This window comes from Podarcis vaucheri (assembly GCF_965113315.1).
Source record: "Podarcis vaucheri genome assembly, chromosome: 1".
In the NCBI taxonomy this organism is placed as follows: Eukaryota; Metazoa; Chordata; class Lepidosauria; order Squamata; family Lacertidae; genus Podarcis; species Podarcis vaucheri.
Genome location: NC_138759.1, coordinates 59,573,290 through 59,590,047, shown reverse-complemented (window position 1 = coordinate 59,590,047; position 16,758 = coordinate 59,573,290). Strand labels below are relative to the sequence as shown.

The 16,758-nt window shown below is 44.2% G+C and overlaps 1 protein-coding gene across 5 annotated transcripts in view; it reads left to right on the top strand.

Moving 5' to 3' along the window:
• Positions 1-9,049: 9,049 nt before the first annotated feature.
• The window catches only part of CAPRIN1 (cell cycle associated protein 1), a 34,874-nt gene continuing 27,165 nt past the window's right edge, over positions 9,050-16,758 (top strand). For 3 of the 5 annotated variants that reach the window (XM_082224812.1, XM_082224813.1, XM_082224814.1), the window contains exons 1-2: positions 9,358-9,495; positions 9,727-9,982. In XM_082224812.1, the coding sequence (XP_082080938.1) occupies positions 9,734-9,982 (249 nt within the window). In that variant the 5' untranslated portion in view covers positions 9,358-9,495; positions 9,727-9,733. Of the gene's footprint in view, positions 9,223-9,357; positions 9,496-9,726; positions 9,983-16,758 lie in introns of those variants that run through there. The other 2 variants (XM_082224811.1, XM_082224810.1) reach the window with 2 other exon arrangements.

Below are 16,758 nucleotides of genomic sequence, written 5' to 3'. Positions count from 1 at the left end.
TTGCTTTAAGGTGAGAGCTGCCCCATGGATGATCCCAATCAGAATCACTGAATAATGGGCTGAAGTCTTTTCCCCAAGCTTTGCATGCAGAGCTCCCTGCTCCAAATTTAAGATCTAGTAAGAGTTTGTAAAAGATACGGTAGATAAAACCCTTCTGCCCCTTAGAGCCCAGTTTGCAGAGTTTTGGGGTTTTTTGTAAACAGTTAATGGGTGTGGCAGCTGCTCAGATCTATAAACTGACTGTGCACAAAAAGTTATTTGAAATATTGGAACCCAATTAACCCTTGTCCCAGAAAGGAGCTGCCATAGTTTTAAAGGGGAAATGGGCTTGCTCCTATCAGAGAAATCCTCCATCATAAGTCGTCTCTTTTGTCCACAATCTACTAATCGCTTATACTTGCCAGGATGCCTACAGTTAGGATAGTCACTGAGGACCTAGCTTATGAGTCCATCTTATTCCAGACCAACAAGGGATGTGCCACATATTTAAAAGTGCGGAAAGAGATAGGAAGTGAAGGGAGGGGTTGCAATGTTGCGCAGGACCCCTCTTAAGACTGTGATCCTGTCTGTGACTGCGATCCTGTTAATCTTCCAGCCAAACCTGCTGATTTGTTCAGCTAACCTGTCTGCATGCGGTTTTTTGGGATGGAAGTCAAATTCCAAGGCTTCATCCACCATTTTGGAAATGTCAGCTACTTTTGCTGGAAGATCTTTAAAGGAAAATTCAAGAGGTTTAAGGGCATTCTGCCAATCCTTTGTAAGATCTAGATACAATTGTTTGATATCTGCTGCCAGGTCAGCAACATAGTTCTGGAGGAGTTTTTGATGGTGTTCCTGCCTTTGGTTTCCACCATGTTGTGCTTTTAAATTTCACTTGCTGCAGAACAGTCAGATTTTGGTGCTGCTAAGACAGACTTCAGAGTTTCACTCTTTGGCCAAATGTGATGTCATGTGCTTCCCCCAAAACTAGTGCTATTTACAAAAGCTGTAAATGTCAGCTGAGCACAGAACTATATCAAGAATGGGATGGGGCGAGCTGCTGAGTGATCAAACTATACATCCATCTGGTTTATGGGTTATGCTGTGTTTCATTACTTGTATTGTTTGGAAATGGCAAATTAAGTAGGTTCACCTTTAAATGCAAATTGAATTGAATTTCTCCTATATCCCTACTGGTCATACAAGGCATTTCTTTGAGTACACGAGGTTTTTCTTATCCCTATCTATGAACTGGATTTTTTTTCATTACCAGAAATTGGGGTGGGGTGGGGGAGTTCAGGAAAATGTGACTAAGTTCACCTCAATATCTTTCCAAAATCTCCAGCAGCATAATAGAAAATGCTAATTTTAACTGCTCAGCAGAAAAACAGGGTCCAGAGAGAACTGGGTGACCCACTTCTGAAAATCTGGCAGCGTCAAACTCGAAAGACAGATTAAAGCTGAGAACAGGCAGTAGACAGTAATAACAAATGCCCTTATTGTTTTAGGGATGATTAATAGCTGGCACATCTCTTGAGTTTGACTGTGAGAGCATTTCTTCATTCTACAAATCTTTTTAAACCATTAAATAAAACAATTAACAGTTTAAAAGCTACAAACTCTTGTGTTGTTTTATTGCTCTCTGAAGTCTTTGTGAATTGCCTCCACTTTTGCAAAGACTAGACTTCTTCTGTTTAGACTCGGCCCGGCATGTGGTCATAGAACAAATTATATATGCTAAGAATCCCTGGCTTCAATGGGAACCAGAGCTTTATACTGTGGTTACACTTATTCATACTCTGGGAAGAGAAATTCAAAGTTGTTTTCATGACACAATATAGACTTACAAAAGACATAAAGCATCATGTTCGTATTTTGAAACTTTGCAGCAAAATTCTCATTTCTAAAATGTAATAATTTATAAGCTCAGCAGCTAGTTGGTGTGCATGGAAAAGGTATGAATTAACTGACTAGCTACTGAGTCTGGTGGATTATAGTCTTTTTCCTTCCTATCATCACTGTGCATGTGTGAATGTTAGGACATTCCCAGCTGCCATTTCATAGCAATGAGCTAAATTATTACATTTATTCATGTGCTTTGATGGCCGACTTCTAAAATTCTCTCCCACACAGCTGGCCTGCCTTTAGAAATAGAAAAGAATGGAAATCTTTCTAGAGCTATTGACGGTAGGAAGGCTTTTTAATTCACACACATCAGTCCCAAGGTAGTCCAAAAGATGGAATGAGAAACCTATTTGGTACAGTAGCATTTTGTAAACAGTTGCCAAGTTGGTGCCTTGTCACACAAATATTCAAATAAAAAACTTAGTAACAAAACCAGCACTCAACTTCCACATTGCTGTACATTTATTGAGTACACAACATAAAATTTACTCCCTTATTGAGTCAAGTATGGGTTAAATTTTCATGTAAAAAGAGACCTTTAACAGCTCCAGGGGAATATATTTCTTATTACATTTCTATCCCGCCTTTTGTCCAGCAAGCTCAAAGTGGCATACATGATTCTCTCCCCTTTCCTTGATATTTATCTTCACAACAACCCTGTAAAGTGGATTAAGCTAGGAGCCAGTGACTGGCCAAGGGTCACCCAGTGCATGTTTGAGTAAGGCCTCTCCTCTAAACACATTATGCAACACCAGAAGGAACACTGAGGTTCCACGTCCCATGATTTTGTGCCATGTGGGTTACACTGGACATCATCATGCTGTCGTTCAGAAAAGTAGTCACAAAGATGTAATATTCCTTTATTTCTGTGAAAATGTGTGCGCTCTAGATCATCACATTTTAACTGGGCCATTTTATCTGATGTACTTTACTATTACTATTACAGCTAATTTCGTGGAAGTGAAGGAATGGGTTTCCAAAACCCAAAACTGACTGTGCAGGCATTTTTAAACTGCACCAAAATCCCTATTTCTCCTTAGCTAAAATGCATAAACTTTAGCCGTTGAGCAAATGCAAAACAAGAACACAGCTCTCTCCCTTATCAGTTTGATGGCAAGACTGGCCTTGACTTTACCAGTAGAACAGAGACAGACATATCTTATGTCCTGACCACAAATGACGGGGAGACCCAAGTCTGGGACTAACGCCAGAGCATGTTCTCGGAAGTAGTGACCTCTTGCTCCAAGATAGGAGTAGGAACAGGAATATCCTTTTATGGTCAGGAGTGCAGGAAGGAAATCCCTTTTATGGTTGAGAGTACCAGAGCAGGAACATATGTGATGTCATGTCAACCTATGTATACAAGCTGACGTGGTTGGAAGGAGGGAGAGGGTGTCTGGAGGATATATATACTGCATGAAACTTGTCATTTCTTTGGGCTTGCTGTGGACTCACCACACAAGTGCCTTCTGCTATCCGGAGAGCAGAATAAACTCTTTCTTTGAACCAACTCGGTGTCATTTTGACTTCCTTCCTCCTGTCACGGAGCAACGCAGACCCAATCAGTGAACTCCAATAAGGCTACAGAAGTGGTTAATTTTTCTGTTTCTGATGAAACTTTGTCATGTGAAAGAGGCTATGTGAGGCTGACAATTGTAAATGTGTAAGCGGGTCTAAGATAAGCAGGTCAGTAAAAACAAAGGCACAAGACCTAGACTTCAATGTGTTATGTTCTCATCTGAGTGCACAAGGATTTACACATGTCAACATTAATTATTTTGTTATAATGGGAAAGTTGGGGGCATTTTAAGCTGATACTGCAAGGAAGGTGCTGGCAAGTGTGCCAACTACATGTCTTCTCATTCATCACAGGTTTCTTTCCCGCTTGACACAATCACTGTCAAAGGTATGAATTGCTTGCACCTCAAATACACCATTATCACAATACTTCGGTGTAGATTGCATGTGTAAAAATGGAGCCAAGAACTGGCATCCAGGGCAAACCCTTGTAATATTAAGGGTTTGCAGTAAGTAGCTTGCCTTTTCTTTCAAGAAATGTGGCAACAAAACTTTTAAATAAAGCATTTTAAAACTAAAAAAACAACAAACCCTTCCTTGTTAAGATAATTTGTAATGTTTGGCCATCCGGAACGTGAATAATTAAATGTTTGGAATAAAAAAAAATGCTTGGAATAATTAAAAGTGCAATTTCTGCTGGAATAAAACAATAATAATAGAATGGTCTGGAAAGGTGTGTTCCTGAGAACAGCAGCAAATTCTTATAGTGTCCAAAATACCACCTTAACTAAGTTTTCATAATAAAATTACATTCAAGTTTCATCCTCTGAGGATTAAAAGCTTGACAGTTTTGTAAATAAACAAGAATTATAATTAGGTCTTGTATGTTAAAACATTAATGCACCAGCAAGCAAGAGCAATAAAATATTCAAAGGCAATCCATTGAGAAAGATATAGAGGTACACATGGCACAGTAGTCAAGGAACTAGGAAGCTTAATCTCACGGTCGGATACTATATAAGGCTGAAGTTGGTTCCTAGTTTTCATTTCATTGATTTGAAGTGGCCAGATCTTGAACAGCTACATGAACAGCTTGAGTAAGAATGCAGTCCCAAGTCATGTTTCATTTATTTAATGCATTTTTTGAGAGCTACAGTTATTTGCATGTATGCAACAGAAACAACAATAAATAAAACTCTGGATCAGAGAAAAGGCCCAATGCTACAATGGCATGAACTAACATATTATTCTCTGTCACTATGGCTGTAAAATAGAAGGCAATCACTGTAACCACATTCATCAAACTGAGGGACTTAAAGCATCATGAACAACATTAACTAATTATAATTTCAAAGATACTTCAATAATTAATAGTCTTTCTAAATTGTTGCAAATTGGGCTGGAGGTGTCTTTGTACTGCCAAGTCTTTATGAAAAATAAAACTACTCCATTCTGCCTCCCACCCCCAAAAAGGGCCTGTTTTTTTTGTTTGTTGATGATGCAGATTTGATCCCTAAATTCCTCTGCAATGGCATTTTGCAAAGTTTATTGTACTAGAGATCTATAGAGTCCTATTGCTCTTCCACAACCACGTTACTACAAGCCTGGCAGCTAACATATTTATTTAAGTCCTAAAATACTATGTTTCCCCATGCAACTCAGACAGTTGAAGCAGCATTAATTTTGGTGTTTTAAGAACTGTTTCCCAAGTTACATTTATTTCCTTGAGTACCTCATCCAAAATCTCATGACTTGTGGCACTCTCCATTGACCACAAGTCTCCAACAGCCAGGAGACACTGATATAGGCATGCCGGGTACAACCTCACTGGAGTATAATGTTTTTAATTTATCTTCTCTCATGTATGCAGAAACAGATATAAGCAGCTTCACATTCCAGATGCTATTCCATTAACTTGGTACAATCTCCTCCCCCAAAGCGCCCTAAAACTAGCCATTTCTCCAGTTGTATCTCCTGTTAATGCAGAGTATAACTTTAAACTAAACTCACCTGCCACGCCCCAAATCAAGGCCTCAAAGCTTACTCCTTAAAACCCCATCGGAAAGAAAATAACTGATCTGATGAACAGTAAGGCAGTTGACTTGGACATTGGCCAATAACATCTCTTAACTGTTCTTCCATAAGTGGACAGATATTGACGGTGATATAGCTATCACACATAACTAACACTTTTTGGAAGGTTTACCTTTTGAACATAGCTATTCTGCCTAAAAGGGCCAACTATAAGCTTCTTCAAGCTTTACTTTCCTAATTCTTTTGAGCACTGGGTACAGTTGATGGCAGGTAGCTAGAATGGTGCTGCTTTTCCACCAGTTTAAAGCACTACTGGTTTTGTGGGGATTCTGCTACAGCAGCTGGACCAACCTAGACCTGGTAAACCAAAAGACAAAATAAACCTCATCCTCACTCAAGCTGCAAATGTTTCAAATGTGATGAAGGATCCACTGCTCCACTGACTCCAGCCAAGGTTAGAATTGTTCTGCTACAGGTATTTAAGGCTTATAAACCTCTGCACCTCATCATAAGCTTTGAGTCATCCCAAATCACATACCAGTATCTGGGAAACTGTACTCTTTAGGATGCTCTAGCACTATTTCTGGCCTAAGCACTGGTTTCACGCAACACACTGAGGAATAAGCAGCTACAGGTTTTACAGTTAAAAGGGTCAGGCCACCTGACTTACAATCCTGTGCATGCCCCCTACAGGAGCATCCTTCTGAACACTGTATTCAGCCCAATGCAGTGGCATAGTGTGGGTTGCTGGCACCTGGGGCGGGGCATGTGTTGCACCCCTCTGGTGGACTGGACATTTTTTGGGGGGTGTACCGGGGGTCACATGCAGAGCCCATGCAGAAGATGGATGGAGCCTGATTCCAACAGGCTCCTTGACTGCTGCCTCCATCCACCTGCTCATTAGACATGCCTCAGCTGCTAGGGCTCTGTGCCTGTCATGGGGGCGCCTGATTGCGCCCCCTCAAAAATGTGCATCCAGGGCAATAGCTCCCCTGGCCCAATGCTCTGTGAAACATGCTTTCAAATGTGATGCTTTCCATGCAGTCATGGCTAATAAATCTATGACTGGGGGCTTAATATACATTTCTGTTTTTTTTTAATCATAATCAAATGTATATGATCCAAGCGAAATCTGGAGAAACTGTTTGCTTGCCTCATAATGGGAAAATGTGGAAATATTTCTTGACTCCTAAAGGCAAACAAGATTTTAGGAATCTTACCTAATTCCAATGCCTTCAAAGCTCTATCCACACACACATTAAATACTTTTAATTTAAATATATGGTATTTGAGAAGGGCACATGCTGAGGATGTCTGCTTTCAACTATGTACCTCCGAATGTAACTGGAGGAGCAGCTTGTTCCAAGAGTCTTGTTAGTTCAGAATTTGCATAGTAAGCACACATTGCTAGAACACACATATAAAAGCCATCTACTGCAATTGTTAGAAATAACTTTGTGAGGGAGGCAGTCTATTGCACCCTGCATTTTTTTGTATCTGAACTGTCTCACAAAATCTTTAAAGCATTGCTTCCTTGCAAACAGCTGCTTTCTAACAGTTTCTACAGTTTCAACTCTCTTCTTCCCTTGCCTCTATACTTGCCACGGCTCTTGGAACATCGCCGTAGAACTGCTTCACAACTGCAGAAAAGATCTCTATGTAATTTTACGATTAAAAAGTAGAAGAATAAAACAACCTGTACATTTGCAAACTTGTATTCACAATGTTTGGAACGATGGTACCCTGATGTGGATAAAGAACCAGCAAGTTCTCTCAAATGGGTGTTGCTACAGTTTTAAGAGAGGTGGAATATATTTTGTGGCTGGCCCAAGAGTGGCAGATATTTAGTCAGAGCTCTCCTGACCTGCCAGTGTACCAAACCTATTTCTTGCTTTCTCAATGGACTTATTATTTAAGATCAAGGGATGTCAAAGCAACTCTAGGGAAACACGGCTATTGTGTCTGCCTGTGCATGTGCAGGTTGCAACCTGAATAGCAGGGTGTGTCGTCACAGTATGGGTGTTTCTACAGCTCAGTTCCTTCACTGCACGACTTAAAAATCCTGGTCATTTTCCTGCCTAGAAGGCATATTTTTATACACTTAATTTATTTTACTACTGAACCTGAACACAACTTCTTGGGAAAAACTTTTGGGCCCTTCTCTATGGATTTGGTGACTACACCGAGTTGCAACAGGCCACCAAAAAGAATACTCCTATAAAGCCTTTTGTAAAACAAATAATTATCCACTATCACTTTAGATAAGGGCCTAGGACTTGCCGATCAGAAGGTCGGCGGTTCGAATCCCTGCAACAGGGTGAGCTCCCGTTGCTCGGTCCCTATTTCTGCCAACCTAGCATTTCGAAAGCACATCAAAGTGCAATTAGATAAATAGGTGCTGCTCTGGCGGGAAGGTACCTAAATGGCGTTTCCGTGCGCTGCTCTGGTTCGCCAGAAGCGGCTTAGTCATGCTGGCCACATGACCTGGAAGCTGTACGCCGGCTCCCTCGGCCAATAAAGCAAGATGAGTGCCGCAACCCCAGAGTTGGCCACGACTGGACCTAATGGTCAGGGGTCCTTTTTATCACCTTAGATAATTTTCCTGCAATATTATTTCATCATTTACCAAAAACAAGTGTACCAGTTCCCAAATATTCAGAATTTGAAACCTTGATTAGGCACCTCGGCCTACACAAGTAGCATCTCCCTCCACACCGACCGTAAATCCTGCTGGTTTTATTAATACATTAACCATCCCTTCTCCAAAGTCCAGAGGGCAATGTTTTGAAAAAACCCCAACAACAACCCTAGATATAAGGGTTTTACTAAGGCAGCCACTTACCCAGGATACATAAATTTACATGTATGTCCAGTTACCATGACCATACCTATGTTGAAAATTCAACAACGCTAGAGATTTTCCAGTACACTTAATCACTGTTCCGAAATGGATGCCACACTTTTGCCCAGAGGACCAAGGAGGCTTAGGTTAATACTGAATATTTTCCAAGTGCCAACACAAACAACCGCCTTCGCTTTCTAGCAAGCAACCCACAAAAAAAACTTGCAAAACAGTCGCCAAGTAAATACCTGGCGAGCAGCTGCTGCCCAGCCAGTGACAGAAATCAGCGTCTTATTGATTTTTAATGACGCGTGTCTAAACCTGCAGATTCAATTTCACGTGGGAATGCAGCGCTTTCAGAGGGGCCCGCCTCCCCGCCATCTAAGGGCTCGGACGTACCACGCCCCAAAAAAGAGCAGATTCGCCGCCCAGCCCGGCCGGGAACTCCGCCCCGCGGCCTTTCAAGGCGAGGGCAAGCGTCTCACTCCGCCTCACCATTGTGCTCCTCCGCTTTGGCGCCTGAAAGACCGGCGTCATAATATTCAGGCTCTCGCGAAGGCACACTCGGGAGACGGGCGTGAGCTGCTTTAGCCGCTTGCCGATCAGGCGCTCTGCGGAGGCAGCCCTAACGGATGAGGACCCCGCTCCCTCCCTCAGCTCGGTCGCTCGCCCCCTCCTTTTTTTGCTCCGCCCCTCGCGTGCGCGTGCGCTCTTCGCCTTCCCTCCCTCCTCTTTCTCTTTCCCCTCCGTATCTCGGCGCAGAGGTAACAAGGAGGAGCGGAGAAAGTGACGGGGCTGGAGTGGGCAGAGGCGGCCGTCCCCCTCCCCCCACTCGCGCGCGCAGGCACACACATTGGGCCGTCCCCTTCTTGCCCTCCCGCGCGCCCTAGGGATACCCATTTCCATTCTCTCACACACACGTGCGCGCGCACCAAACACACACGGTGAGGAAGCGGGAGCGAGGAGTGAAAGGAGGGACGGACGGACCGGTGGGGGGGGGCGCTGTCGGAGAAAGGATTGAGATAAAGGAGGGGTGGCTCCTCCAAGACTGTTGGGCGGGAGGATGAGGGAACGGCGCTGCGGGAAGGCCGCCGGTCACGTGGGCGGTGCCGAGCACGCGCCCGCGCGAAGGGCTGCCTTTCTTTTTTTTCCCCTCCCTTCCGCTGACGGACCTTACAAGTCAGGTTGCCTTAGAATCGCTGGGCGCGCGCCGACAGGTGCGGTCTGAGTCGCGCGTTCGAGAAAAGGGGGTGGGGAGATAATTAAAAAAAACAGAATAAAAGGATTCCTGGCAGGAGGCGTTTCCTTTCTCCCCCTCCCCTCGCGCGCCGTGTCCCCTCCGGCGGCCCGTCCGTTCGCCCGCTTCCCTTCAAGGGCTGACTCTCGCGCTCGCTCTCTCCCCCTCCCTCCTCTTCGAATCCCGTAACGCCGCGCTCTTCTCTCCTCAGTTAAGCGATGCCCTCGGCCACCAGCAGCGCGATGGCGAGCAGCGGCAGCAGCGGCGGCGGCAAAACGGGGAACGAGGCGGCGTCGGTGGCGCCTCCGGCAACGGCAGCCGCGGCAACGGTAGCTGCTGGGGCGGCTCCATCCCAAGCGGCGCCGGCGTCGGTTCCGGGCGGCAGCACGAGTTCGGTGCAGACCGAGGCCATGAAGCAGATTCTGGGCGTCATCGACAAGAAGTTGCGCAACCTGGAGAAGAAAAAGGTGCGGAGGCGCAAATCCCCCCCCCAGCTCTTCTCCCCCCCCCCACCGGCCGATGCCGCTATCTTATCTTGTGGGGCCGGGCGGGAGGCGTAGTCGCATATCACCGTGCCTTCCCTTCGGGGCCCTGCCGGCCTGCCCCGCCTTTTGTTTCCGCGGCCGAGGGGAGGCGGCGCGGCCTTCTCCCTTTGTTCTTTTTTCCGCCCCGAACGGGACGCATTTGGGGGCCGTTGGAGCCGGGGGCTTAGCTGCCTTTCCAATCCGCCCCCCGCCCTCTCCTTGCTTCCCGCCCGAAGGGAGGCTTTGAAGGCTCGGTGGCGGCCGAACTACGAGCGACCCTCTTTCTCCTCTCTACTCTTCCCGCCTCTCTTTCTCTCTTCCCCCCCCCCCGGTGCACATGGAGCCGGCCAGGACCCAACATGGCGGCGGCGAGAGGCAGCGGTTCATCCCAGAGAGGGAGGCTTATTGTGTGAGCGACGGCGGGTGCTGCACAAAGGCCCGGCAGGCTTCCTTCCTGCCAGAGACGCGCAGCCTCCGCTCTCTGTGTGCGCGCAACACCCCACCTCCCCTCCCCCCGTGCCCTCCCATTTTAGTTACTATTTCTATAATGTCGAAGCCGAGTCGTAGACGCCAGATGAAAACATGCCCTCGCTGCCCCGTTGAAGATGGGTGCGCCCTGGTTAACGGCGACGTTAAAGGGCTCCGGCGCGTATGAAACGCCTCAGGCGGGCTGGCTGCGGCTCCGGCCCTGGGTGACGAGAGCTCAGGCTGCTTTGTTGGGAAGGGTGTCTGTCGCAAAGTCTAGGCCAGGAAGGGAAATCAGCCTCGTGGGCAGCATTTTTAAATTATTGCCACCTAAGGTGCCCTGTGCTCTTTGTCAGAATTGCCTTTGTACCTGGGGCACAGTGAGACTTCCTCTCAAGTCAGCATGCATTTGATCAAGCTGCACTTTAGAATTGAGCTTTTGGGGGAATACATGATTAGAAGCTGAGACTATGCTGCTGGAATAACCCATTCTAGTGAAAAGTTAGTCTCTTCCTTCCACAAAACTGATACATTGTATGGGTTTATAAAAATACTGGCACTACAGTCCAGAGAATCATTCCAGTTCATCTGCATGTTCAGTGGAACTTAAATGTCATGCCACTTCTAAAGCACCAATGAGTTTGAAAAGCTAAATTATTATAGTTGTGATGGGGGTGATGTGGTAAAAGTTCCACTGGCTGCACAGGAGTCTTAAGGACACCAAGCTCTTTGTATCACGTTAATTTGGTTAATCTTAATTAATTAATTAATTTAAACAATGTTTATCCAGCTCTTTAGTAAAAAACGAAAAAAAGCCACCTTCCAGGGTTGCTTCCAAATGTCCCTAGGTGTATGATGTAAAACATCACACAAAAGGGATTGAGGGGGAGGAGAAAGAAAGAAAACCAATTTCTTAAGAGTTCCTGCAATGACCAGCTGGCATGGAAAGATCAAGTGTTTAAAAGGAGACCAAAATTATCAATGGGCTGGAGGAATTCCCTTGTGAGGAAGGTTAAGATTTATTCATTGACGATGGGGGGGGGGAGTTTAGAAAAAAACAAGTAGAAAGGGACATTATCGATGAATAGAATTATCCATGGCATGGAGAAAGCAGGCAGGGAATGTCTCGTTTTCTCAGTGTTAGAACTTGGGGGTAATCAAATGGAGGTGAATTTTAAAGGGTTCAGCACAGAGTATGGAATTTGCTACCACACAAGATGTAGTGATAGCTACCAGTTTAGCTTTAAAAGAGGATCAGGATCATGGTGGTGGCATACTGTTTCAATGATCAGAGGAGCAGTAGGCAGGAAGCAACAAGAGAGGACTGCTGTGTTCATGTGAAAACCAAAATGCTGCCTAGATAGGTCTTTGGCCTTATCTGGTAGGGCTCATGTAATTTTAAACCTGTTTGACTTGGGAGTAATTACTGAATTTAGCAGAGTTTACTTCCAAGTAAAGGTGCATGGGAGTGCACCATTGCGTTAAATAGTAAATATATTGAACCCAGAATCAAACTTTGGAGTGCAAATCTTTCTAATGAAAATATTTCAGAACCCCATGTGTAAGCATCATATTTCAGGCTTAGGAACTTTTCTGTATTGACTTTTAGGAAGCTCCACATTTATTTTTGTTTTTATGTTCCATTTTTCACTGAAAAAGACAACAAAATGGCATTGAATGTCCAGTACCAAAATTACCAACACATAATAAACAACACAAGCAGTTAAAAGCAGAAGTAATAAACACAAACAAAATGTCCTAAAAATTCAAAACATAGAAATGCACAGATTCAGACAACAATTAAAATATAAAGACTTGTACATAAGAAGACTTAAACAGATCCAACACAGGACTGGGAAAATAAAGATGTATTGATGTGATAGCGGGGAAAGCTCAATAAAAGTGTAGGTGTCCATGCCACTAGGACAAGAGAGTTCCTTAACTGTGACTCAGCTATCACAAAAGCCCTTTCTTTCATACCTGAACAACAGTGAATACTTGCTGGAAGTTGGGTGAGAACAACAAGCAATCCTCTGCTGAACTGAAGACCAGGCAGGTCCCAAGTAGCTCAGGGCTTTATACGTCAGCGGCGGCATCTTAAATGAGGCCTAGTGGCATAAAGGCTGCCAGTGCAGATTCTGCAAGATACTATGTGGCGCTACATCAAAATTCAAGCTGGCACTCTAGAAGTAGTGTTCTGTATCAGCTTCAGTTTCCAAACCCTCTTCAGGGTCTGGCTGGAAACTGCAAAACTGTGGCCAAGCTATTCTGGGCTAGGGAAGGCTGTAACTGGAAAAAGGTCTTCCTGGCCATAGAAGCCATTTGGGCTTCCAGTGACAAATATTGATCAAGGAACATCCTTAAATGACACATGTTGGAGAGAGGTATAGATTAGATGGCCTGAGACCGCTTACTACAACCTGGTGCCTTCCAAATATTTTTGGACTGCAGCCCTCTCATCCAGTGTATTTCAGTTAGGGATAGGCATTGTAGGAAAAGCAAACCTGTGACCGTAACTCAAGATGAGAGGTTGGGTATGGTGCATTTCCCAGAACTAGGAGCAGAGGGAGGAACAACTGTGTAGGATTCATTTATTATTGGTCCCTAGTTTTTAATATGTGGCCCGGATTTATGTGAACCATTCACAATTGGATTGTGGTGAGAGGACTGACCTGGTATGTATTATGGAAGGTTGGGTACTTGTTACAGCACCAGGCCAGACTGGGGGGAGTGGGTGCTGCCATTATCCACATAAGTACCATCTCCTTTACCAGAAAACCTCTTGACATTTGGGTGTGCTTAGAAGGTTTGCACCTGGTGGTGTCCCGGAAAGACAGATTGGTGATGCTGCTGGTATATTGACCTCCCTGCTGGCCAGTCGCTTCCCTGACAAAGATGTTCTCTAGCATGGTGTTGGAGGACCCCAGGACAATAGACCTGAGCAATTTCAGTACCCACATGGCTGTTGCTAGAGGGCCAGCTTGGGACTTCATGGCTTCTATGACAACCATGGAGGAGTCTTAGATGTCATCAGTTTAACACCCTGGGCAGGGCACATGCTTGATGCAGTTTTTACCTTGAGTGATAGACTGAAGGTAGGGGGTAAAATGCACTCCCTGGCCATGGACAGATAATTCTCAGGTAAAGTTTGGCAAAATGGTGGCAATTCTCCCTGGCAAAGATGGTGGGCCTGTTTGAATGGTCACCCTTGGAGACTGATGAAACCTGGGTTCCTGAACATACTGGAGGTTTTCTAGTAGAGAAATCTGCTGAGCCTGTCAAATTTCTGGTCTTTTCTATAGATGTTGAAATAATATGGCTGTTTGGTTGATACAATTGGTCCTAAGCATCCTTTCTGGTGTTGCAGAGCCCAACTGGCTCCTTGGTATTCTGGAGAGCTACAGGCAATGAAATGAGCTGGACACAAGACTAGAGCCCAGATGGTACACGACATAGTCTGAAGCCCACCAACAGTGGCTAGTGAACATAATTGTGCCTACCATGTGGCAGCACAGGTGGCAAAGAATGCATATTTCACAGCTTGCATTACATCTAGTAGCTGTTTGGTAGAGCTATTTCAGATCGTCCAAAGGTTGCTGACTCCCACTGTGGGGGAAGAACCTCTGGAGCATTTAGGGAGCTGCTGTGAGCAACTTGCTGCACACTTTGAGGATAAAGTTAGTTTACTTCAGAGTGACCTTGATACTGCTTTTGTTGCGCTTGTAGTCAAAGTAGCCAATGCCAGAGTCTGTGATCTTCGTGGAATTGGTTTTAGTTTATGCAGCCACATAAGGGCAAAGTGCTTGCACCTATACTCTCAACTATGTTCACAACTATGTGCCCACTTGACCACTGTTCCTAAATTTAACAGAGTTTGACTGATTGTGTTCAGGATTTGTTAATTCTTCTCTGTGTCAGAGTGTGGTTCCTGCTGATTCGAAAGGTGTGGTGGGATGACCACTCTCAAGGAAATTTTATTACAGACACTCCAAACCACTTGTATGATGCTTGGGAACCCTTGATCTACACCCATTTCAATCTGACTTTAGGCCTGGCCATAACACCAAGTCAGTCTCAGTCCCCCCTTATGGATGACTTTTATCAACAATGGGACAAGCAGAGTGCAGCTGTACTCCTGTTTCTTGATCTGTGCAGCTTTTGATAACCTCCAGAGTGAGCATGGGAGAGTGCTTTTCTGCTCTGGCACTTGCACTGTGGGGTGCTGCAGGGCTGTATTTTTAACCCCTGTGCTATTTAATATCTCTAGAACTGTTGGGAGTGGTCATTAGGAGTTTTGTGGCAAGATGTTATCAGTATACTGATGACACTCAGCTCCATTTATCTGAAGCTGGAGACTTTGGACCAGTGCCTGAATGCAGTACTTGATATACTTTATGAAAGCAGATTATAAATAGTTAAATAATTTTTTTTTAAAAAAAACAAAACACTGAGATGTATGAGGGAAATTAAGCTGAGCTTAAATCCTGGCAAGACTCTGGATGTGTGGATCCCATGTCCAAGAAACTGGCCAATTGCCTGTTCTGGATGGGGTTGTATACCCCAGCTTTGTCACTGGAGACATATGTAGCCTTGGTGGTTAGGGGTGTGTTTTACCAGCTTTGGCTACCTGCCCCATTTCTCCAGCGCAGGTAGAACTTGACAGAACACAACTGCGGATGAAAATTCTGGTACAAATTATAGATAATTATACTTTTAAGTCTTTAAAGATAAATAGCTTACTTTTTGTGTTTATAATTAACCTATAAGGGTACAGTACCTAGTCTGGTGGCTCATCCTGTGACTGCCCTAAGCAAAACCTATACATATTTTTTCAGCTTCTTTTGAGCAGCTTCTCCAGTCTAACCTCCAAATAGATAGTGGAAGGAAAGCACATGGAAGCTTGCCACCAAGGAACTCATGGAATACGTCTCATGTGCCAGCACTGTCACTAACACCTGTGTGCTAGCTCCATGGATAGTGTCCATTATGTAAAAAAAAATGATACAGTATATACTCTAGCATTAGCTATAAATAGCACCTCAATTTAATACATGTGGGGATCACCTAGGGCTACACAGAACCCTTTTTATAGCTTAAAATTTCATATGTTATCTGACATTCAGGAAGGATAGGTGTGGGACCTGAATAAAATCCTTCCTCACCAAGCAGCAGGATTTTCGCACCATGGGTCCTGCAACTAGATCAGAGAGGGGAGCCACACACTGCATTTGTTCACACAATCTTGCTGTTGTGTATGTAATGCTCCCCATCCCCTTAAACTGGGACAGTGCTCTGCCATTTTCTAGCATGGTTGACGTGGATGTACTGATTTTAAATTGTTGCTAAATCTGGCTCCAAATATCATCATTAAGTAGGAAGGATTACCTTTTTTATCTGCTGTGTAATCAAATATGGTCCACAATTATTGATTCAGATAATAAATACTTTGTAGGTTGCAAATACAGTGGTACCTCTGGATACAAACGGGATCTGTTCCGGAGCCCCGTTCGCATCCAGAAGCGAACGCAACCCGCAACTGCGTGTGTGCATGGGTCGTGATTGGCCGCTTCCGCACATGCGCGCAATGTCATTTGACTGCGTATGTGCAAATGGTGAAACCCAGAAGTAATGCATTCTGTTATTTCTGGGTCGCCGTGGAGTGAAACCTGAAAGCGCTCAACCTGAAGCACATTTAACCTGAGGCATGACTGTATTTTATTTTATTTTAAATTTCTATGTTAAAATTGATAATTTCCTTTTCATTTATAAATAGGTTGCATTCATGCTAAAATAGAATTTAGAAGTAAGCACAGCAGTTTTCGGTGGCTTTGATTGCATCGGGTCAAGTGAAAAGATAGTATTTGTTAAAGGTGTAAAAGTTAATGTGAAGGAAGTAGAAGGCTTTATTTGGAATAGAAAGTGAAAATAACTTCTTCTCAATGTTAAAGCTAGCTAAGGATGTTTTGGAGAACTATTTCACACAAAGTTAAACTGCACTGTGAAAAATGTAGGCAAGCTGTTTTCTATTGGAACATTGTATTCACTCTTAAGGAGATTGTTGTGCCAGATAGCTTTTCAATTTTTTTTAAAAATCTGTTGCTCAGTGAAAAATATAAAAGTTAAATTGTAGTGGTTGTTTAACTCTCTTGTCTATTTGGTGAGTAGATGGTAGCATAAAATTGAAAATAAGAATATAATTGAGTATATCTTGCAAGCTTCTGTTCGTATCCATCTTTATGCCTGGATAACACTCA